General features: G+C 36.4%; 1 protein-coding gene across 1 annotated transcript in view; it reads right to left on the bottom strand.

Moving 5' to 3' along the window:
• Window positions 1–12,250: 12,250 nt before the first annotated feature.
• LOC134381136 (serine/threonine-protein kinase MRCK alpha-like) overlaps window positions 12,251–23,789 on the bottom strand; it is a 36,900-nt gene continuing 25,361 nt past the window's right edge. Inside the window, exons 7-10 of the mRNA XM_063101179.1 lie at window positions 16,750–16,833; window positions 14,378–14,483; window positions 13,074–13,210; window positions 12,251–12,394 (exon numbers count right to left, since the gene is read on the bottom strand). Coding sequence (XP_062957249.1) covers window positions 12,251–12,394; window positions 13,074–13,210; window positions 14,378–14,483; window positions 16,750–16,833 — 471 coding nt within the window. The remainder of the gene's footprint in view (window positions 12,395–13,073; window positions 13,211–14,377; window positions 14,484–16,749; window positions 16,834–23,789) is intronic.

Consider the following 23,789-nt stretch of genomic DNA (forward strand, 5'->3'; position numbering starts at 1 on the left):
CTGTCACTCACCACGTTCCGTGAGGTTGCCTTAGTGATATTTCTTGTCCATCTCTTCTGTTATAATTCTCAAAGCCAGCATTTTAGTGCAGACACTCATCTAACCTGAAGAATAGACTATGGCAAGCTTCCTTCATTTCCCATCCCCAAAACCTAATACATGCACACACACACGCACACACGTGCACCCAAACTATCTTATTATTTAAAAGCCCCACTGCCAGACTAACCTTTTTAAAGTCACCTTCCAGGATTATCTGGTTTCCCATGCCAAGGCTCTGTGCAGGTGACACCTGGAGCCCCAGGAAGTGATATTACCCAGTAGTATGCAGAGGAGGAAGAGAATAAGGCCACGGACAGACGCTGAGAGACACACAGAGGAAGGTGAAGAGGGGCCTAAAAGACTCAGGAAATTCTGTCAGAGGAGCAGAGAGCCATGTTGCATTTCTCTTAGCAGGAGGTGCTTACACCAGTTCACTGATTCACATCCTTTATTAAACACTCCAAGAGTACATGGAGTGATGTCAGAGAAAACAGCAGAGGAAGGATCTCTGAAAATTCTCTGTCATAAAAGCAACTAGAAAACTGCCAAATTTTTTCAGACCAACTTCTTCAGCACTCGGCAAATTAACCAAAAGTTTGTGACAATCTGAGGAGGATTTATTCAAGAAAAAAAAAAGCTATATCTTGGTAAGAGTGGTGAGCTTTGTGGTGTCTTAACTTGCCCCAGTCCCATGCTTCACTCTCCAGTTCCTCAGGAGTCTTGAAAGGGCAGCACCCTGCATTCACAGTCCCTCCTGGCAGTCACCAGACGGCAAGGCAGAGGGCGGGAGGCGGAGGAAGGAGAAGGGAACTGGCACGTCTGTCCTGAACCAGAGCTCTCCCAGCTTGCAAAATCTATTCTCCAGGTGGAACATAGAGAAAACAATCACAGGCAAGCATTTTAACGTCACAGATGCCTGAGGCAGTGTTTAACACTCAGAAAAACTCTCAAAGAGAAAAGCTCAGGAATAAGATATCTACAGGGACCTTGAAAATTTCTGAAATATTGTTAGGAATCTAGATGACTACCCACACACTCAGGCCTATGCACATGCTTAAGAAAGACCTGAGAAGGCTATAAGACCTCTCGCCTCTGGCTAACCACGGATGTGTAAGTTAATGTTTTTCATTAAGTTTGGGAAGATTTCAGTCATCATTTTTTCCAATATTCTTGAGGCTCTTCACCAGCAGAAAGTGCAGGCTAAGACAGAGTTGTTACCTGCCTGGCTGAGCATTGAAAGAGTTCTTCAATATACACACAGAGCACCTCAGCAAAGACTGGGAAATGTATTGGTTCTCAGTGTATAAGGAAATTTCTGCCCAATTATTAGCTAACCACTAAGCTAACAGACTAGAGACTTCAGTGACTGCATGTGATAGAATAAAGACTTTACACGTGACTTCAGAAATCTCACTAAACATCTCTACCACCCTAGTCTCCAGCCAGGAGCAGCAGGAACCCAGGAGGAACTTCTTCCTACAGGGAAAAGGTCAGCAAGAGCTACACCATGGATGTTGCAATCCAAGCTACAATGGAGCTGCGTGGCCCTTGCAGACAGTGAGCCCACTGTGGGGAGCTGCTGAAAGCCCACACCACCACATTAATCCAGGGAGGGAATTCATGCTGAGCCTCCCCACCCCCCAGGTCCCAGGCTGCCACAGCATATCACCATTTTGGGATCGGAGCCAACACCTGAGTGCATTTTGCCTTGGGGCCCAATAGCCTGGCCTCTCCACATCCCTAAGGCCCCCTCATCACACCAGGACTCTGGCACCTGAGCCCACACAATGCTCTGCACCCCTGGGAACAGGCAGTACAGCACTGTGCAGAGGCTGCCTCCAGGACAGACGGAGCCAGTGCATGCACTTTCCAAAGCCAGAGGGTTGACCAACTGGGGCCTTCTGCCATTGCTGCTGACCCTGTTCTTTTCAGTGGGGTACCCATGTCCCCCCACCCCAGGTGCACAAAACCTCACTGCAGCTCCAGAAACCCTCCCAGGCCCAAGCACTCGGCTGAGAAACTGTGAAGCACCTCCACACCTCTCTCGGAGGCAAGAACTCCATCTGCAGCTCCAGTGAGCCGGCCCAGGGCCACCCTCTCCACCTGGGGAGCTGCAGTATGACCCAGAATCTCTCTTGGGGAGACAGGGGCCTTCCCACAATCCCAGTGACCTAGCACAGGGTGGCCCACTCTAGCTGAGGGGCTACACAGTGACCCAGTGTCTCTCTTGGGGGTAATGGGGCCCCTTAACAGCCCTCATGACTGTGCCCAAAGTGGCCCACTCTAAGTAGGGAGCTACAGAGTGACCCAGCATCTCTCTTGGGGGCACAGGGACCTGACCAAAACCCCAGTGACCTTGTGTGGGGCAGCCCATTCCAGATGAGGGGTTGCAGAGTTACCCAGAGTCTCTTTTGGGGTTTAGGGGCCCATCTATGGCCCTGGCAACTCCACTCAGAGTGGCTCACATGATCCAAGGAGCTGTAGAGTGACCCAAAATCTCTCTTGATGGGACAAGGTCCCAACCACAATCCCAGAAACCTTATCTGGAGTGTCCTACTCCAGCTGAGGAACTGCAGAGCACCCCAGCATTCCTCATGGGAGTGCAGAGTCCTGCCCCCAACTGCAACAACCTTGCTGAGAGTGGCCCACTCCAACAGTGGTGCTGCAGGGCAATCCAATGTCTCTCTTGAGGGTACAGGACCCCTCCTATGACCCTGGAGACCTCTCCCAGAGAGACCCACTTCAACAGTGAAGCTTCAGAGAGCTCCAGAATCTCTCTTGGGGGCACAATATCTCACCCATGACCACAGCAACTATACCCAGAATGGCTCACTTTAGTTGAGAAGCTGCTGGGCACTTCATTGTCTTCTTCAAAGTTCAAGGTCCTTACTGTAACACCAGAAATCATGCCCATGGTGACCTATTTAAGCTGAGGAGCTACAGAGCACCCCAGTGACTCTCTTGGGGCCACAAGATCCTGGCTGGGGCACCAGTGAGCTTGCCTAGGGTTGCCTGGTCCAGCTGAGGAGTTGCAGAGCACCCCGACACTTCACTCAAGAGCTCAAGACCTCATCCGTGATCCCTGTGACCCAGCCCAGTGTTGCTAACTTCAGCAAGAAGCCATCATCACGTGACCCAGTGCCTAGGCCACAGAGGCACTCACAGACACTCCAACATTAAATATAGCCCAAGAAATCACACAGAGACTACACTACTGTGCTCACCTGAAACCACATCTAAAACAACCTGTCCAACTGATGTAGAACATTATCTACAGGATAGAGTCTCTCCCATCAAAAGCTCCTCCAGAGTAAGTAAAAAAGCAAGTGTTCAACCAAGTGCTCAGATATAAACACAGGAATACAAGAAACATAAAAAAAACAAGAAAACATGATACCCCAAAAGGAATAAAATAATTCCCCAGTACTAGTTCCCCCCACAAAGGAAATTTATAAAATGCCTAAAAAGGAATTCTAAACAATAATACTCTTAAGGAAACTCAATGAGATGTGAGAAAACATAGACAGACAACACAATTAAATTAGAAAAATGATTCAGAATTGGAAGGATTCAACAAAGAGATAGATATCATAACAAAGAATCAAGCAGAAATATTGGAACTAAATAGTTTATTAAATGAAATGAGATACCACCCAGGGTTCAAGAAACCGGCTGGATCAAGCAGAAGAAAGAATTTCTGAACTTGAAGACAGGTTTTTTAAACAACCCAGTTGGACAAAAGAAGAAAAGAATTTTTAATAAAAGAAGAAAACCTACAAGATCAATGGAACCACTTTAAGTGTACAAACATCCATATTTTTGGTGTTCCAGAGGGGGAAGAGAAGGTAAAAGTCACAGAAAACCTATTTAATAAAATAATAGCTGAAAACTTCCCAAGCATTGAGAGAAATTGGGATTACCAGATCTAAGAATCTCAAAGATCCCCAAACAGATTTAAGGCACAAAGGTCCTCTGCAAGACACATTGTAGTAAACTGTCAAAAGTCAAAGATAAAGAGAGAATTTTTAAAACATGAGAAAAGTTTCATTACCTAAGAGGCAATTTCCATCAGACCAATGGCAGATTCTCTGCAGAAATTGTTCAGGCCAGGAGAGAGTAGAATGATACATTCAAAGTGTTGAAAGAAATAAAACTGTTGGCCAATAATTCTACACCAACAAAGCTATCTATCATTCATAAATAAAAGAGAAAGAGTGTCTTTCCCAGACAAACAAAAACTGTGGGAAATCACCACTACAAGAAATCTCTAAGGGAGTTCTGTACCTGTAAGCGAAAGAGTGATAACTACCATCATGATAACATGTGAAGGAATAAAATTCACTAGTAGAGCAGACACACAAACAAGAAAGAAAAAAATACATCTTACTGCTGCAGAAAGCCAACAAAAAACAAAGGCAAACAATAAAAGAGAAAGAAAGAAACAAAAGATACATAAAACAACCATAAAGTAATTAATTAAATGTTAGGAGTAAGGCAATGCCTTTCAATAACAAACTTAAAGGTAAATGGATTAAATTCCTCATTTAAAAGATATAGACTGGCTTAATGGACTAAAAAACAAGATCCAACTATATGCTGCCTACAAAAAATTCACTTTATCTGTAAAGACACACATAGACCAATAGTGAAGGGATGGTAAAGATATTCCATGCAAATAGAAATCAGAAATGAGCAGGAGTCGTTATACTTATATCAGATTAAATGGACTTTAAGTTAAAAACTATTAAAAAATGACAAAGAAGGACATTATATAATGATAAAGGGATCAATTCAGCAAAAGGATATAACAATTGTAAAGATATATGCACCCAAGGCTGGAGCACCCAGACATATAAGTAAATATAATTGGATCTAAAGAGAGAGATAGACCCCAATATGACAATAGTTGGGGACTTCAACATCCCTATCTCATCACTGGATAGATCATCTAGACAAAAAATCAACAAAGAAACATTGGATTTAAACTGCACTATAGACCAAATGGACTTAACAGACATTTACAGAACATTTCATCCAACAACTGCAGCATATACATTCTTCTCAACAGTACGTATATCATTCTCCAGGATGGATCACAAGTAAACTCTCGACAAATTTTAAAAAATTGAAATCATGTAAAGTATCTTTTCAGACCACAAACAAGTGAAACTTTGCAAATGCTTCAAATATATGGAAATTAAACAACATGCTCCTGAATGACCAATGAATCAAAGAAGAAATTAGGAGGAAATAAAAAAATTACTTGAAACAAATGAAAATAGAGGCACATCATATCAAAACCTATAGGTTACTGTAAAAGCAGTACTAAGAAGTTTATTACAAAAAGTGCTTACTTAAAAAGTAGGAAGATTTTAAATAAAATCCCTAATATTATACCTAGAAAAGCAAGAACAATCCAACCCCAAATTTAGTAGATGAAAAGAAACAATAAAGATCAGAACAGAGCTAAATGAAAGAAACCAATTTTAAAAAGTGCAAAAAATTAACAAAACAAAAAAAATTTTTTAGAAGATAAAATTGTCAAATCATTAGGTAGGCTAATGAGAGTGAGAGTGAGAGACAGAGAGAGAGAGAGAGAGAGAGAGAGAGAGACCAAAATAACAAAAATCAGAAATAAAATAGAAGACATTATAACTGACACCACAGAAATACAAAAAATCATTACAGATTATAATAAACAATATGCCAACAAACTGGAAAATCTAGAGAAAATGGATAAATTTCTGGACACGTATATTTTACCAGACTAAACCAAGAAGAAATAAAAAACCTGAGCAGACAATATGACTAACAGAATTGAACCAGTAATCAGCAGTTTCCCAATAAAGCAAAGCTCAGGACCAGATGGATTCACTGTTGAATTCCAGCAAACTTTTAAAGGAGAATTAATACCAATTCTTCTCAAACTATTCCAAAAAATCAAAGCAGATGGTATTCTCCAAATTTATTCTATGAGGCCAGTATCACCCTTATACTAAAATCAGACAGAGACACCAAAAAAAAAAAAAAAAAAAAAAACCAACCAACCAAACAAAAAAAAACCAAACTACAGGCCAATATCTCTGATGAACGTAGATGCAAAAACCCTCAACAAAATACTAGCATATAGAATTCAACAGTACATCAAAAAGATTATATACCATGATCAAGTGGGATACACTCCAGGGATGCAAGGAAGATTCAATGTATGCAAATCAATAAATGTGATACACCACACCAACAAAATGAAGAACAAAAAAAAAATGATCACCTCTATAGATGCAGAAAAAACATTTGATGAAATAAAACATCCTTTTATGATAAAAAGTCTCAACAAATTAAGTATAGAAGGAAAGTATCTCAATGTACTAAAGGCCATATCTGACAAACCAACAGCTAACATCATCCTGAATTGCAAAAGTTGAAAGTTTTTCCTCTAATAACAAGAACAAGGATGCTCACATTCACCACTCACATTCACCACTCCTATTTAACACAGTACTAGAAGTTCTAGTCAAGCAATTAGGCAAGACAAAGAAATAAAGGTCATCCAAATTGGAAAGAGGAAGTCAAATTGTTCCTGTTTACAGATAAAATGATCTTATATATAGAAAAAGATAAAAAACTTTTAGAATTGATAAACAAATTCAGTAATGTTGCAGGATACAAAGCCAATATACAAAAATCAGTGGTATTTCTGTACATCAATGACAAACTAGCAAAACAGAAGAAAAAATAAAGAGAGAAATCCTACTTACAATAGCTACTGAAAACATAAAATACCTAGGAATGAATTTAACCAAGGAGGTGAAAGATCTCGACAATGATAACTGCAAAACACTTATGAAAGAAATTGAAAACGACACCAAAAAACAGAAATACATTCCATGTTCATAGATTAGAAGAATTAATATTGTCAAAATGACCATAATACACAAAGAGACCTGCACTTTCAATGCAATTCCTATCAGAATACCAATGACATTCTTCACAGAAATGGAGAAAACAATCCTAAAATCCATATGCACCACAAAAGATCCCAAATAGCTAAATCAATCCTCAGCAAATCCAATAAAGCTGGAGGCATTACACTGACTTCCATATGCAGAAGAATAAAACTAGATCCCTGTATCTCACCATTTACCAAAATGAACTCAATACAGGTTAAAGACTTAAATGTAAGATCTGAAACTATAAAACTAGTAGAATAAAACGTAGGGGAAATACTCTAAGACATTGATCTGGGCAAAAATTTTATGGAGAAGACTTCTAAAGCACAGGCAACAAAAGCAATAATAGGCAAACGGGATTACACCAAACTAAGAAGCTTCTGTACAGCAAAAGAAATAATCAACAGAGTGAAGAGACATTAAGTGGAATGGGAGAAAATATTTGAAAACTATTCATCTGACAAGGGATTACTATTAGAAAAGGAACTTAAACAACTTAACAGCAAAAAACCCCAAATAATTTGATTAAGAAATGGACAAATGACCTGAATACATATTTCTCAAAAGAAGACCTACAAATGGCCAACAGGTACATGAAAAAAGAAAAGAAAAAAAAAAAAACAAAAGCTCAACATCACTAATTATCAGGGAAATGCAAATCAAAACCACATTGAAATATCACCTCACCCCAGTTAGACTGGACATTATCAAAAAGACAGAGAGCAACAAATGCTGGCACAGATGCAGAGAAAGGGGAACCCTAGTAGACTGTAGTTGGGGATTAGTGCAGCCATTATGGAAAACAGTATGGAATTTTCTTAAGAAACTAAAAAATACAATTACCATATGAGAAGCAATCCCACTATTGGGTATTTACCCAAAGTAAAGAAAGTTAGCATACCAAAGAGATATCTGCTCCCCCATGTTTACTGCAGCACAATTTATAATACCCTACCCAGTATATGGAATCAACCTAGGTGTCTGTCAATGGATGAATGGATAAAGAAAATATGGTATATGTACTCAATGAAATATTACTTAGCCATGAAAAAGAATGAAATGAGACTGAAATACATTACATTAAGTGAAAAAAGTCAGACACAGAAAGATAAATACTGTAAGTTCTCATTCATATGTGGGAGCTAAAAAAATAAGTTGAACTTTTAGAAGTAGAGAGAAGCACTGAATTTAAAGATAGGTCAATTGACGTCAATCTAAGGAAAAGAAAGAGAAAAACAATAAATAAAAATGAAAAGAACTTCAGAGACCTGTAGATACCATGCAGCATACTAAAATATACATAATGAGAGTCTCAGAGAAAGAGGAGAGAGAAAAGGGGGCAGAAAGAATAACTGAGGAATAATGGCTGAAAATTTTCCAAATTTGATGAAAAACATTAATCTACATGTCCATGAATCACAACAACCTCCAAGTAGAATATACTCTGAGAGATCCATACATAGATACTTCATAAACGATTTGTTGAAAAACAAAGAGAAAATTTTGAGAGTGGCAAGAGAGAAGCAATTCATCATGTGCAAGGGATCTCATGAACAGATTAACAGATGAATTCTTATCAGAAATCATGGAGGCCAAAAGGTAGTGGAATGATATATTTAAAGGGATAAAAAAAATACTGCTTTGGAATGAATTATGTCCCCTTAAAACTTATATGTTGAAGTTCTAACTTCCAGTACACTTCAGAATGTGATTGTATTTGGAGATAGGGCCCTTAAAGAAGTGATTAAGGTGAAAAGAGGTTATATGGATGATGCCTAATGCAATATGACTGGTATTGTTATAAGCAGAGACACCAGGGATGTGCATGCATAAAGAAAAGGCCATGTGAGGAGACAACAAGAAGGTGGCCATGTGCAAGCCAAGGAGAGAAGCCTCGGAAGAAACCAATTCTTCTGTCACCTTTATCTTGGACTTACAGGCTTCAGACCTGGGAGAAAATAAATTTCTGTTTTTCAGCCACCCAGTCTGTGGTATTTTTATGGCAGCCCAAACAAACTGATAAAAATACTGTCAGCCATGAATTATATATCCAGCAAAACTACCCTTCAAAAAATGAAGGACAAATTAAGACATCCCCTCATAAGCAAAAACTGGGAGAATTCATTACTAGCAGAACTGTGATACAGGAAACACTAAAGTGAGTCCTTCAGACTAAAATGAGAGTACACTAAATAGTAAGTGTAATCCACATGGAAATTACTAGTAAAGATAAATACATACCTAAATATAAAAGATGGTATAAAATAAATATATTTTTGTCTATGACACTTTTTTTCTTCTACATATTTAGACAGTTGCATAAAGCAATAATTACAAATCTGTGCTGACAGACAATGTATTAAGATATAAATTGCAGAAAAGTGGGAGATGAAGCCACGTAGGAGCACAGTTTTGTTTGTATACTATTGAACTTAAGTTTGTATTAACCCAAACTACATTGTTGTATATTAAGATGTTAATTTTAAGCCCCAGGAAAACTACTAGAAAATAATTTAAAATATATAGCAAAATAAATGAGGAGGGAATTAAAACGGCACACTAGCAAATATCTCTTTTACACAAAAGACAATAGTAAAGGAGGAATAGATGAACAAAATGACATAAGACATATAAAAAACAAACAGCAAAATGGCAGGTAAATCTTACCTTATCAGTAATTATATTAAATAAAAATGGACTAAACTCTCCATTTAAAAGGCAGAGACTGAACAAGTGAATCAACAAATGATCCCAGTATATGCTATGAGAGATAGACTTTAGACTCAAAGACTCAAATTGGTTGAAAGTAAAAGAGAAAGATATATCATGCAATCAGTAACCAAAATAGAGCTGAAGTATCTATATAATGTAAGACAAAATAAAATTTTAGACAAAAATTGTTACTAGAGACAGAGATACTTCATATCGATAAAAAGATCAATCTATCATGAATATATAACATAAACATATATGCATCTACAATAGAGCACCAAAATTCATGAGGCAAAACCTTGCAGAAATTAAGGGAGAAATAGACAATTTAACAATACTAATTGGGGATTTCATTCAATACCTGCCTTTCAATAATAAAAAGAACTAGGCAGAAAATAAGCATGGAAATAACAACAGTGTAATCCAATAAAACACATATAGGACACTCCGCCCAAAACAGCAGAATACATTCTTAAGTGTACATTAAAAGGATTGAAATCATACAAAGTATGCTTCTGACCACAATGGAATGAAATGAGAAATCAATACCAGAAAGAAATTTGGGAAATTTGTAAATATGTGGAAATTAAACAACACACTGCTAGCTAACCAACGGGTTAAGGAAGAAATCAGAAAATACTTTGAGATGAATGAAAACAAAAACATAACATGACAAAACTTATGGGATGAAGCAAAAACAGTGCTCAGAGGGAAATTTATACGTGTAAGATTAGAAAAGACATTAAAAAAGATCTAAAATCAATAACCTAAGTCCCCAACTTAAGAAACTAAAAAAAGAAGAGCAAACTAAACCAGAGCTAGCAGAAGGAAGGAAATCATAAAAATTAGACTGGAGATTAATGAACTAGGGTACAGAAAAATAACAGAGAAAATTGAAAAAAAAAAAAAGTTGGTTCTTTGACAAGATCAACAAAATTGATAAACCTATAGCTAAACTGACCAAAAACATAGCAAGAAAAAACTCGGATTACTAAAATGAGAAATGAAACAGGGAACGTTACTACTGACCTTTCAGAAATTAAAAGAGGGTACCCAACCTCTGCATCCAGCCTGGCAGTGACCGAGCCACTGCTGGAATGAGGGGGGTGCCACCGGCCTCGACCACACCCCCCTTCCTCCTCCTCCTAACCAACTGCTCTGCAACAACATCTTAGAATGTAAAATAACAATAATATTAATAAATAAATAATTTTTAAAAATTTGAAAATAAAAAGAAATTAAAAGCAGTATAAGGGAATATTAGAACAATTGTATGCCAACAAATTAAATAATCTAAATGAAATGCAAAAATTCCTAGAAAGCCACAAGTACTAAAACTGACTTAAAAAAGATACAAAAAATCTAATCAAGTAAAGAGATTGAGCTATTAATCAAAAAACTTCCCATAAAGAAAAGCTGAAGATCAGATGGCTTCACTAATGAATTTTACAAAACATGTAGAAAAGAATTAATACTAATCCTTCATGAACTCTTTCAGAAAATAGAAGGGGAAAGAGTACTTTACAATTCATTCTGTGCCAGTATTACCGTGATATCAAAACCAAACAAATATATAAAAAGAAAACTATAGACCAATATTCTGTAGGAATGTAGATGTAAAAATCCTTAATAAATTCTAACAACCCCAACTGGAAGCATGTAAAAGGGATTATAACCCATGGCCCAGTAGAATTTATCCCAGGAATGCAAAGTTGGTTCTACATACAAAATCCAATCAATGTAACACATGCATGTTAATAGAATAAAAGAGAAAAAAGCCGTATGGTCATCTTAATAGATGCAAAAAGCATGTGAGAAAATCCAACACTTTTTCAAGACAGGACACTCTTTCAAGATAAAAACACTCAAGAAACTAGGAAAGGGAGGGAACTTCTTCAGTTTGATAAGGGGTATCAGCCATAAAAAGTAATGAAGTATTGAAACGCACCACATGGACAAACCCTGAAAACACAGGCTAAGTGAAGGAAACAGCACGTTGCATGATTCCATTTACATAAAATATCCAGAACAGGCATGTTCACAGAGACAGAAAGAGGAAGTAGATTCATGACTGGCAGGGGCTGGGGACAGAGGGATGCTGAATGGCTGCCAATGAGCAGACGGTTTCTTTTTGGGTTGATGAAAATATTCTAAAATTAGATAGTAATGGTAGTCACACAACCTTGTGAATGTACTAAAAACTAGTGGACTGCACATTTTAAACTGGTGAATTTTATGGTGTGTGAATTATATCTCAATTTTCAAATGTCTGGTATTGAGGTTTATTTCCTTTCTTACTATATACATGCATAAACACACATATGTAATAAGAAAATATACTTTTGACTGGAAAAACCTCTTTTAAATATCACACTGAATTATAGTGTATACCTTAAAGGTAGTAACACAAACTTTAGGCAAAACTATTCTATTCTAAAGGTCACTTGGCAATGAAGAAAATCAGGAATTTAACATAGAGGTTAAAAATACCAAAAACCATTTTTATTCACAGATTTTTTGATAGAAAATATTTTCCTTTTCAAAGCTTACCTCATGTCAATCACATGGCTCACTACAACACTGGATTTCGAGGCTTTTTCTTCATTTATATTATACAGGAAGAGTTTGAAGTCACAAACTATAGCCAATGCTTGCTGCCATCCCTTTTTCAGTCCTGCTTTCTTTGGGATCTTTAGTTTTAATTTTTAAAAGACAAATAAAAACAATCCAAACTAAATCATCAAATACTATCCAATTATATAGATGAAATTAAAATAATAAAAATTTGTTATTAATATGTCACTTTCCTTGTTAAGGATACAGAACAGAACTATGTAACATACGCAAAATTTTAAAAACATAGCAATTTCCTTGAGGACTGAATGACTCCTGTTGTGAAAATAAAATTGATGTCATTTCAGTTACCACTAGTGATTCATTAAAATTACGTTTTGCTCCTAGGTAACATTAAATTCAAACATGGTAGCACCATCCTTCAAATTCAACTCAGATTTTAAATATTTCTCAAGAAGCTTATCTTACTTTTAGTCTCATAATTTATTATAGCTGATGGGGGGGGTCAAAGCTGCATCATTATCGGGGTTTCACCATTGATTAGTCACAAAGTAAGGTCTAAATAGAAAACTTTGGGACATTTCAAAATATCCTATTGGGGACAGCTAAATTTTGTTCTGAAATCATTTTCTTAAGGATAGAATAAAAAATTTTAATTGCATATACTATAATTTATATTGTGCAACATATTATAAATATTATATGACATATATATATGACAAATGTGCTCACAAAGTGAGAGGTGATTAACAATATATTTAAGAGTTGATCTAAACCCTACATATTGACACTTACCCAGACGTGGCCTTCATAGGCTGTTCCCGCGCCTTTTCGTGGGTCTAGACAGAGAGGACCCTTCTTTTGCTGAGAAGGCACTGGACAAGCTCTTGGAGCTTTCTCTGCACAGGTTGTGTGACAGGAGAACCCACACGCTTTTTGAAAGAAATGAAGACATATGATTGAGATGGACACAACAGCTGGACTCTCTCATCTCACATGACAGTTCTGTCTACTGCTGGAGATGCTGAAATGCTAGCAGCTACATTTGCCAGATTCCCTCGCAGCTAACGTTTTGGAACTGATGTAAGTTCCACTAATAAGATACGTTTGTGTGTGACCTGGAGTCATCCCTGGATTCGGATGTGGAGGGTCGGTTTTGCTGGTGTGGATCCCAACAGAGGATGTGGACGTCACGCTGCAGCGGTGGCTTCCGAATTAGGTGGAAGCTTTCTTAATTCTGCAGGTGATGCCCTGATCCTGCAGACTCGGCAGCAGCGGTGTCTTCCCTGATCCCAGCAAGAGCAGCAGGTTCTAAGGGCTGCAGCTTCCTGACTTGTCTTCTTGTAACACAGGAGGCAGCTGCCCAGGCCCAGAGGCCAAGCGATGCTGGGCCAGGAGCTGCTCCTGGGAGCTCAGCTTAGAGCCTGCGTCTGCAGCCCTAGAGGGATTTTATACGAACCTGCGCCCCCATTTTAAACCCCACTTTGTTTGCTGAGTTAGCACAACGTGTACAGGAAAGGACGCAGTGGGCGGGACATCGGTCTTGCTCGGCACTATGTCCCTCAGTGCACTAAGTTAACCAGGGAATACAGCGTGTTCGCTCCCAAATACCAGACCAGAAATGCCTTGTATGGCACAATGGTCGGCTGTTCAGGGTTTCTGAAAACATACTGCTTTCCTTCCACAATATTTGCTATCATAAATTAAATGAGTAAAATAAAATTAGTACACTCCAGAGATGGCATTCCATTTTCCCATCACATGAGCTAGTGAACATGGTCCTCACACTCTACTAGTGCTACAGAGAACAAAATACATTTAAGTACATTTTCTTAACGAATGTGGCCCTGCTGGCACGACCCCTGAGGCCACTGTTCACATATGCTGTGAGGTGATGAGGTTCTGGGTGGGGCACAGTGCAGAGGTCCCCCCAAACTATTCCCAACAACCATCATCCAATCTTCCGAATGCACAGCAGGCTCAGTAAGATTTTTAGTGAAGTCATCAGTCCACTGTCATGCTTCTGCAGTCTAAAGAGAACACAATTTCTGCTAGAAGCTCAGCTCTGACTCCCCAAGTCCCTTCTATTGCAGTCTTACCGTCACAAACACAGCCCTGTCTTATCAAACCCACCATCAGAGACGTGCACTGCTGGCACTTGGTGGGGGCCGTGAAAGTCGTGAGGAAAAACTGGTGGGTCTTACTCTACAAAACAAAGAGACCAAATACACATCAACGGTTAATTAACTTTGAAAACGTGATTCCGCTGATTCCTTCAAACCCACCCTGCCCAAAATGTCATCTCTATATGGAGAATTTAGGATTCCTGCCCTTTGATTATTCTTTAATTGGAAAATATTGAGCAAAAGATCCTAAAAATTATCCAAAGAATTATTATTACTATGTGGTAACCAAGTGCTTATTAATACTTTTTGGAACCAAGTAAATAAAGTCTAGCCTTTATTTGTGCTGATATACCCTGGACATTTGCAATAATGCTTTCTAGACTGATAAATTTTTCAAATTATTCTTTAGCACTGAATTAAATGAGAATTGCCTATGTGTACAAATATAAATATATTTATGGGTCAGGTGACAAAAAGTGATGTGGTTTTATACCTTCTTTGAAAAAAAAGAATAATTTTGAAATTTTATCTCTATACTATATTATGTGTTTCATTTTCTACTATCAATACAAAACATTGTGCATCATAAATCGGTAACCTCCTGTGGAGGAGGCTGTATTACGTCTTCCAGAAAGAGGCCATCCTGAAGTTTCTAATTGAAACTTCAATGACTTAAACTTTAAATATCTCCCCAGATTTATCTACAATTTGGTAATACATGATAGATTTCCCATTTCTGAATCATGTCTCTTTGCCCCCAAATTGTTGATAGCATAAATTAGTAATATGTAAATTATAACAAAATTTGGCTTCTCCAATTATTGGTTGGCAAATTGTCTCAGCTTCTTTATGTCTCTATATCTTCATCTGTAAAATGGATGGAGCTGTAGTCCCTGTGGGGGGCACTCCGTATGCTTGTACAGGGTCTACCTGCTCCTCACACTGAAAAATCTACTCCCCTGCTTTCAGCATAGCACATCACCCCCGTCTTCTGAGGAACCTGGTGTCTCTAATCCCTGATTCTTTCTTGGGTTCTGAGAATCTATCTTCTTGCTACTTTTTGGCCCACTTTTTCTAAGCACATAACTTTTAAATTTCTCAGCTCTGCTAACCCTTCATTCAGGCTTTCGTCTTTGGAAATTATGTTGACTTATTTGCCCCTTTTTCTATCTTGAGAGGGTTTCAGTAGAAAGCAAAAATATATATGTTTTTTAATCTACCATGCTTAAACAGAAGTCAGAAGGAAATAGGAAGGAAGGGAACCCTTTGGTATTCTAATTAATACTGCCTTAATATCATACATTAATTCTGACAAAATGAAAAGTCTATAATGTTTATTTTATTCTGTTTTTTTTAAATATATGTTTTTGTTGATATTGGCATATAAATATTTTCTAGTTTCTTTTCTAGGTGGTCATTATATAATAGAGATAACCTATGCTATTTTGTATATTTACCTTGTATCCAAAGTATCTTACTAATTTTAGTAGTTTTCTAAACCAGATTCTCAAATTTTCTAGGCAAACAATTATATCATGAAACAGTTTTATCTTCCAGTGGTTACTTCAGTCATTTCATTTTTATTTCTTATTGCATTTCCTAGAGTGTTGAAGAACCTGCTAAACACTAATGCTGCTATGAGGTAAAATTCTACATCATTTCTGATTTTAAGGAAAAACTTTTAGTGTTTTATCATTTAGGATAATATTTGCTATTAGATTTTGGAAAACAGTCTTTATTATATTCATGAATTTACTTTTATTCTTATATGCTATAACTTCTGGTTACTTATTACTAACGAGAAATGCTTTGAATATTTTGGTCATCCTAAATTATGTTTTGAATAGATGGTAACTTTACCTAGTTCAAAAATGAAAAAGTGGCTTTTTCTTCTCCAAGGTTATAGGATATTCTAGTACATTTCTAGTACTTCTGTGGTTTCAGCTTTACATTTGAAATAAAGAATTTAGAATTTATCCTGGTATAAGTCAAGAGATATGCATTCCTTGAGTTAGTTTCAGGGGTAAGACTCAAATTAGTTAGTTTACCATGGCCTAGACATTATTAATAGGGGTGATAAAATAAATTAAATCTCATTAAAGAAAAAAAAAGTCTTCCAAAAATTTTTACCAAATAATTCACTCCTGCCTTTGGTGCATTTGGACCTTACCAAGATTTTTAGTATGATTTTCCGTAGTGTTTATTTTTCGATCTGACCTGAGCTTTGATAATGTAACTCTGAAAATAATTTTTTTTTTAATAAATGTCAGGGCAATAACAGAGAGCAAAAACAATTTATTCTCATTTTTTAAGGAACCCATTAAGCTTATAACTAAATGAAATACCTTAGGAGGAAAGAGGATTCTACTGTGATATTCCTTTCTCTTTATTGTTGGTGTATGAACTGGAAGATGTGCAGAATCTATAATCTGAATTAAGGGGATAACAAATAAATGCAAGTTGCATATTTTTCCAAAATTACACGAATTAAGTAATTCCTCAAGTAAGGCAAAATAATTATACTGGTTAATAGACAAATACTCAGTAAAACTAAAATTCTAACAGTGCTGAAATATGTTTTAAGTAAATTAGATATATGCTTGCAGTTTCTACAAACATAATACTTGTAGAATTTATACAATTTACTTCAATTTGGCTAATTTAAAATATCATGAAAAGTAATTCATGAAAAGGGATACATCATAGCCTAAGGGCTATATTAAAAGAAAGATGTTCATCATAAATGTATTTTATTTTAAGAAGGAAACTAAAAGAAATGCTAGAAATCAAAAACACTGTATCAAAAAAGAGGAATGCTTTTGACGGACATATTAGGAAACTGGACACAGCTGAGGAAAAATTGCCGAGACCCAGGATATCTCAACAGAAATCCCCAAAACAGAAAAGCAAAGAGAAAAAGGACTGAAAAAAAAGAACAGAATATCCAAGTCCTATGGGACAACTTCAAAAGGTGTGAACACATGTAATAGGAATGCCAGAGGAGAAGAAAATAAGAACAGAAGGAACACTTGAAGTAATTACTGCTCAGGATATTATTCAAATTAATTTCAGATACCGAACCACAAATCCAGGAAGCTCACGGAAAACCAACCAGGATAAATGCCAAAATTACTACACGTAGGCATATAATTTTCAAAGTACAGAAAATCAAAGCTAAAGAAAAAAGTTCTGAAAGAGGCCAGTAGGAAAACAAACAAACAAACAAAAAACACTAAAACACCTTACCTATAAGGAGGAAAGGTAAGAATTACAATCCTTAGAAGCCATGAAAACAAGAAGACAGTGGAGTGAAATATTTAAAGTGTTGAGGGACACACACACACACACACACGCACCCCAGCTAGAATTCTGTACCTTGCAAAATTACCCTCCAAAAGTAAAAAAGAAATAAAGACTTTCTCAGACAAAGAAAAATTGAGGGAACTTGCTACCAGTAGATCTGCCTTGCAAAAAATGTTAAAAGTTCAACAGAAATTATGTAAGTCAGAAACTCAGATCTACATAAAGAAAGAGCATCAGAGAAAGAATAAATGAAATAAAATAAAAACTTTTATTTTTCTTATACTTAATTGATATTACATATAAGTTTGTGCAAAATAATAACAGCAACAATGTATTCAATTATGTATGCTTATATGCATATATATGTATAAGTCTATATATGCCAGATATGCTTATGTATAAGTAAAGTAAATGACAGCAATGATACAAAGAATAAGTGGGAGGTATTAGCATTATTTTGTTATTTTATGGTACACACATTACCTGTGCAGTTTTATAGAGTTATTTGAAAGTGGACGGATTAGTTACAAATGCATTTTGTAAACTCTAGGACAACCACTAAAGTTAAAAAAAAACAAAAACAAAAAAACAAGTAATAACATATGCTAAGAAAGGAGAGAAAATGGAATTATATAAATTGCTCAATTAAAACCATGAAAGAGTACAGTAGTGCTAGGCATCTATAACTAATAATAATTTATTGTATGTTCTCCAATAGCTAGAAGAGTCAAATGCTCTCATCACAAAGAAATGATAAATTTTTGTGACGCTGAATATACTAATTACACACTGTATTCATGCACCGAAAAACTGTACCTCATAAATATGTACAATCAATATGTATCTATCCAAATTAATTAATTAATCTAAAAAACATGAAAGACAGAAAAAAGTGGAAGAAAAAAGTAAGAAAAAGAACAAGGATATCAAATAGAAAATAGTAACAGATATGGTAGATATTAATCCAACTATATCAATAATCACTTTGAACATTAGTGATCTAAAGGCACAAATTAAAAGATAGGGATTATCATTGTGAATCAAAAATCAAGACCCAACTGTATGTTGTCTACAAATAACCCACTTTAAGCATAAAGATACATAAAGATTACAAGTAAGGGGATGGAGAAAGATATAGCACGCGAACACTAATCAGAAGAAAGCAGGAGTAACTACATCAATTTCAGAAGGAGCAGGCTTCAGAGCAAGAAAAGTTATGAAAGATAAACAGGGGCATTATATGAGAATAAAAGGGTCAATTCTCCAAGATTACATAACAATTCTTAATGTGCATGCATCTAACAAAATAGTATCAAAATATGTGAGGTAAAAAACTGATAGAAGAGCAAGGAGAAACAGATAAACCCACCGTCATAGTTGTAGCCTTCAATACCCCCTCTGTCAGAAATGGACAGACCCAGCAGGCAGAAATCTGAAAAAACAGAGTGGGCTTCAACACCACCATCAATCAGCTGGGTATAACGGACATCCTTACCCCAAAACAGCACATTCTTCTCAAGCTCAAATAAAACGTTCATCTAGACAGACCACATTTTGGACCATGAAACACACCTTAACAAATTTAAAAGAAGAGAACTTATACAATGTTTGCTCCCACTCCACAATGTGATTAAACTACAAATCAATAAGAGAAAACTAGAAAATCACAAATACTTGGAAATTTAACAACACAGTTTTAAAGTACACATTGGTTAAAGAAGAAATCCCAAGAGAAATTAACAAATATTTTGAACTCAATGAAAATGGAAACGCAACTTAAAATTTCCGGATGGCAATGAAAACAGTACTTAGAGAGAAATTTAGCATTGATTACTTATATTAGAAAAGAAGAAACATCTAAAGTCAATCATCTAAGTGTCCATCTCAGGAAACTAAAAAGAGACAGGGGGAGAGGGAGAGAGAGAGAGAGAGAGAGAGAGAGAGAGGAAATTAAGTCCAAATTAAGCAGCAGAAGAGAAATAATAATCAGAACAATTATCAATGAAATTGAAAGCAACAAATCAATGGAGAAAATCTATTGCTGGTTGTTTGAAAAGATTAATAAAATCAATAAGCCTCTAGCCAAGCCCACGGGGAAAAAAAAAAGGAGAGAAGACACAAGTTACTAACACTGCAAATAAGAAAGGGAACATCACTGCAAATCTTGTGAGCACTGAAAGGATAATAACAGAATACTACATACAACTCTGTGCCCACAAATTCTCACACAAGAAGAAATAGACCGTCTGAATGGATCTATAACTAGACCCATTCAGACGGTCTATTTAAAGAAATTAAATTAATAATTAACAGCATTCCAAAACAGAAAACAACAGATCCAAGCGGGTTCACTGGTGCATTCTACCAAAAATTTCAGGAAGAAATTGTACCAATTATCTACAATCTCTTTCTGATGATAGAAGCAGAATGGATATTTTCTATCTCATGCCATGAGGCCAGCATTACCCTAATACCAAAACTAGACAAAGACAGTACAAGAAAATAGAACTACAAACTAAAAACTCTCATGAACACAGATGCAATAATCCTCAACAAAATATTAGCAAATTGAATCCAATGATGTAGAAATAGAATTATACAGCACTACTGTATTAGTCCACTTCTGTTACTTAAAACAAAATTACCTGGAACTGGGTGATTTATAAGAAAACAAAACTTATTGCTTACAGTTTCAGAGGCTAAAAGATCCAAATTCCAGGGAACACACCTGGTGAGGGTCTTGGTGGTGGCAACAGTGACCCACGGGTCTCACATGGCAGAAAATGGCAGAGCGGAGAGAGACTAACTTTTCATGTGCTCTTCTTTTTTTTTTTTTTTTTTTTTGTCTTTTTCGTGACCGGCACTCACTCAGCCAGTGAGTGCACCGGCCATTCCCATATAGGATCCGAACCCGCAGCGGGAGCGTTACCGCACTCCCAGCGCCGCACTCTCCCAAGTGCGCCACGGCTCGGCCCATGTGCTCTTCTTTTAAAGCCCTCAGAACCACACTCCTGACCACCATTATTAATCCATTCACCACGGCATGGTCCTACAATTTAATCACCTCTTCAAGGCAATTTCTTTCAATTACCAAAATAGGATTTCCCACCCTCACAACAGTCACAGTGGGGATGAAGTTTCTAATACATAAATCTTGGGGGACACAATTCAAACTTCAATGAGTTAGGGGGGCATTCAACCCACTACAACTACCATGTGGAATTTATCCCAGACAAGCAATACTGGTTCAATATTCAAAAAAATCAGTTAAAATCCATTATTTCAACAGGCTAAAGAAGAAAACGACATGATTATGTCAATAAACACAGAAAAAGCATCTGAGAAAATCCAACACTACTCATGACAAAAACTCTCAGTAAACCAGAAATAGAGAGGAACTTCCTCAACTTGAGTTTTTAAATCTAAAAAAAAAAACCCCCCCCCCAAAAAAACCCCCCAAAACACACCACACATATAGCTAATGTCATACTTACTTAATGGTGAGAATCTTGAAGTTTTCCCCTTGAGATAAGGGATAAGACAAAGATGTCCCATCTCACCACTGCTTTTCAGCATTATACTGATAAGTCCTAGCTAATGCAATAAGACAACAAAAGGAAAAAAGGTACATAGATTTGGAAGGATGAAATATAACTGTCTTTGAATGCAGATGACATGATTGTCTATGTAGAAAATCTGAAAGAATCAAAAATATCAACAAAACTCCTGAAACGAATAAGCAATTATAGAAAGTTTTCAGGATACAAAGTTAATATACACAAGTCAATCACTTTCCTATATACCAGCAACAAACAAGAGAAATTTGAAAATAAAATTTATGTCCACACGATACCATTTACATTAGCACCCAAAAAGTTATTTCTTAGGTATAAATCTAGCAAAATACTAGAAGGTCTATATGAGAAAAACTACAAAACTCTGATGAAAGAGATCAAAGAAGAACCATGAAATATATTCCACATTCATGGATAGGAAAACTCAGTATCGTCAAGTTGTCAGTTCTTCCCAATTAGCTCTGTAGACTCAGTGCAATCACAGCAAGTTATTTTGTGGATATTGATAAGCTGATTCAAAAGACCCAGAATAGCCCATAAAATATTGAGGGAGAAAAACAAAATTAGAGACTGAAATTACTTGACTTTAAGATTTACTGCATAGCCTCAGTAATCCAGACAGTGAGGTGTGGTGAAAGAACAGACAAATAGATCAATGACAGAGAATGAGTCCAGAAATAGATCTACGTGAGGATAGTCAACCTGTCCTCGACCAAGGAGCGGAGGCATTACAGTGGATAAGAGACAGTCTTTTCAACAAGCAGTTCTGGAATAACTGAATATTCACATGCAAAAAAAAAAAAAAAAAAAAGACTCTAGACACTATTTTACTCCCTTCACAAAAATTAACTTGAACTGGTCCATAGATCTAATTGTAAAATACAAAACTATAAAAATCCTAGAAGATAACATAGGAGAAAATCTAGATCCTTCAGTTTGGTGATGACTTTCTAGATATAACACCAAAGACACAATCCATTTTCTGTTTCGTGAAAGACACTGTCAAGAGAATGAAAAGACAAGCCACACAGTCTGGCAGAAAATATTTTCAAAGACATATCTGATAAAGGGCTGTTATCCAAAATATACAAAGAATTCTTAAAAGTCAACAATAAGAAAACAAACAACCCAATCAGAAAAGGGGGAATCTTAATAGACCCTCAACAAAAAAGATATGCAGATGGCAAGTGAGCATATGAAAAGATGCTCCACATCACATGTCATCAGGAACATACAAGTAAAAACAACGACGAGATACCACTACACAAAAAAATGGCCAAAATCCAGAATGCTGACCACACCAAACGCTGACAAGGACACAGAACAACAGAAGCTCTCATTCACTGTTAGTGGGAATCCAAACGGTACGACTTCTTCAGAAGACAGTCGGCAGTTTCTTACAAAACTAAGCATACTTTTATCATACAATCCAGCAATCACACTCCTCGGTACTCATCCAAAGGAATTAATATTTATGTCCACACAAAAACCTGCACAAGGTTCTTTATAGCATCTTTATTCATAATTGCTAGAACTTGGAAGCAACCTAGATATCCCCAGGAGGTGAACGGATAAATAAACTGTGGCACATCCAAACAATGGAATATTATTCGGTTTCTTAAAAAGTTAAACATACACTTCTATATGACCCAGCAATTCCACTACTTTCATTATTTAGGTAATTACCCTAGAAAATGAAAACTTACGTTTGCATAGAAACCTGTGTGTGAATGTTTATAGCAGTTCTACTTACAATCTCCCAAAACTGGGAACAACCCAAATTTCCTTCAACAGGGGAATGGATAACACTACTCAGCAATAAAAAAGAAGGGACTATATATACATGGTAGAACTTGACAAGGTCATGAATTCAGATTCCCATTATCAGTCAAAACAAAAAACAAAAACAACAGAACAACAACAAAACCCCACATGCTACAACTTGAATGAATTTCAAAGGCATCATGCTGAGTGAAGGAAGCATCTAAAAACTACATTCTATATGATCCCATTCATATGATGTTCTGTACAAAGCAAAACTAGTGGCAGAGAAGAAATCAGTGACTGCCATGATGTGGGAATGTGTGCGTGTGTGTGTGCACATGTGCATAAATACTGTTAAAATTGATACACTGTCACCAAAAAATAAAATTAAATTTTATGTTCATTTTTAAAATAACATAAAATACTGAAAAAGTAAGCATTTCAAAGGAATAATAGGTAAAGACCTGAACATACCCAAATGGCCAATAAGCATATGAGAAGATGCTCAATTTATTAATCATAAGGACAATGCAGATTAAGCCCACAAAGAGTTACCAATATACCCACACACTCAAATGTCCAACTTAAAATGATCAAAAACAGCAATTATCTCTGATTTTTAATCCATAAAGTGGACCACTAGAAGGTGTAAATAGGTAAGTAGGTAAATAGGTAGGTAGGTAGGTAGATGAAGGGATGGATGAATAGATAGATGACAGACAGACAGACAGAGACACAGTCAA

This window comes from Cynocephalus volans, chromosome 6 (genome assembly GCF_027409185.1).
Source record: "Cynocephalus volans isolate mCynVol1 chromosome 6, mCynVol1.pri, whole genome shotgun sequence".
Lineage (NCBI taxonomy): Eukaryota > Metazoa > Chordata > Mammalia > Dermoptera > Cynocephalidae > Cynocephalus > Cynocephalus volans.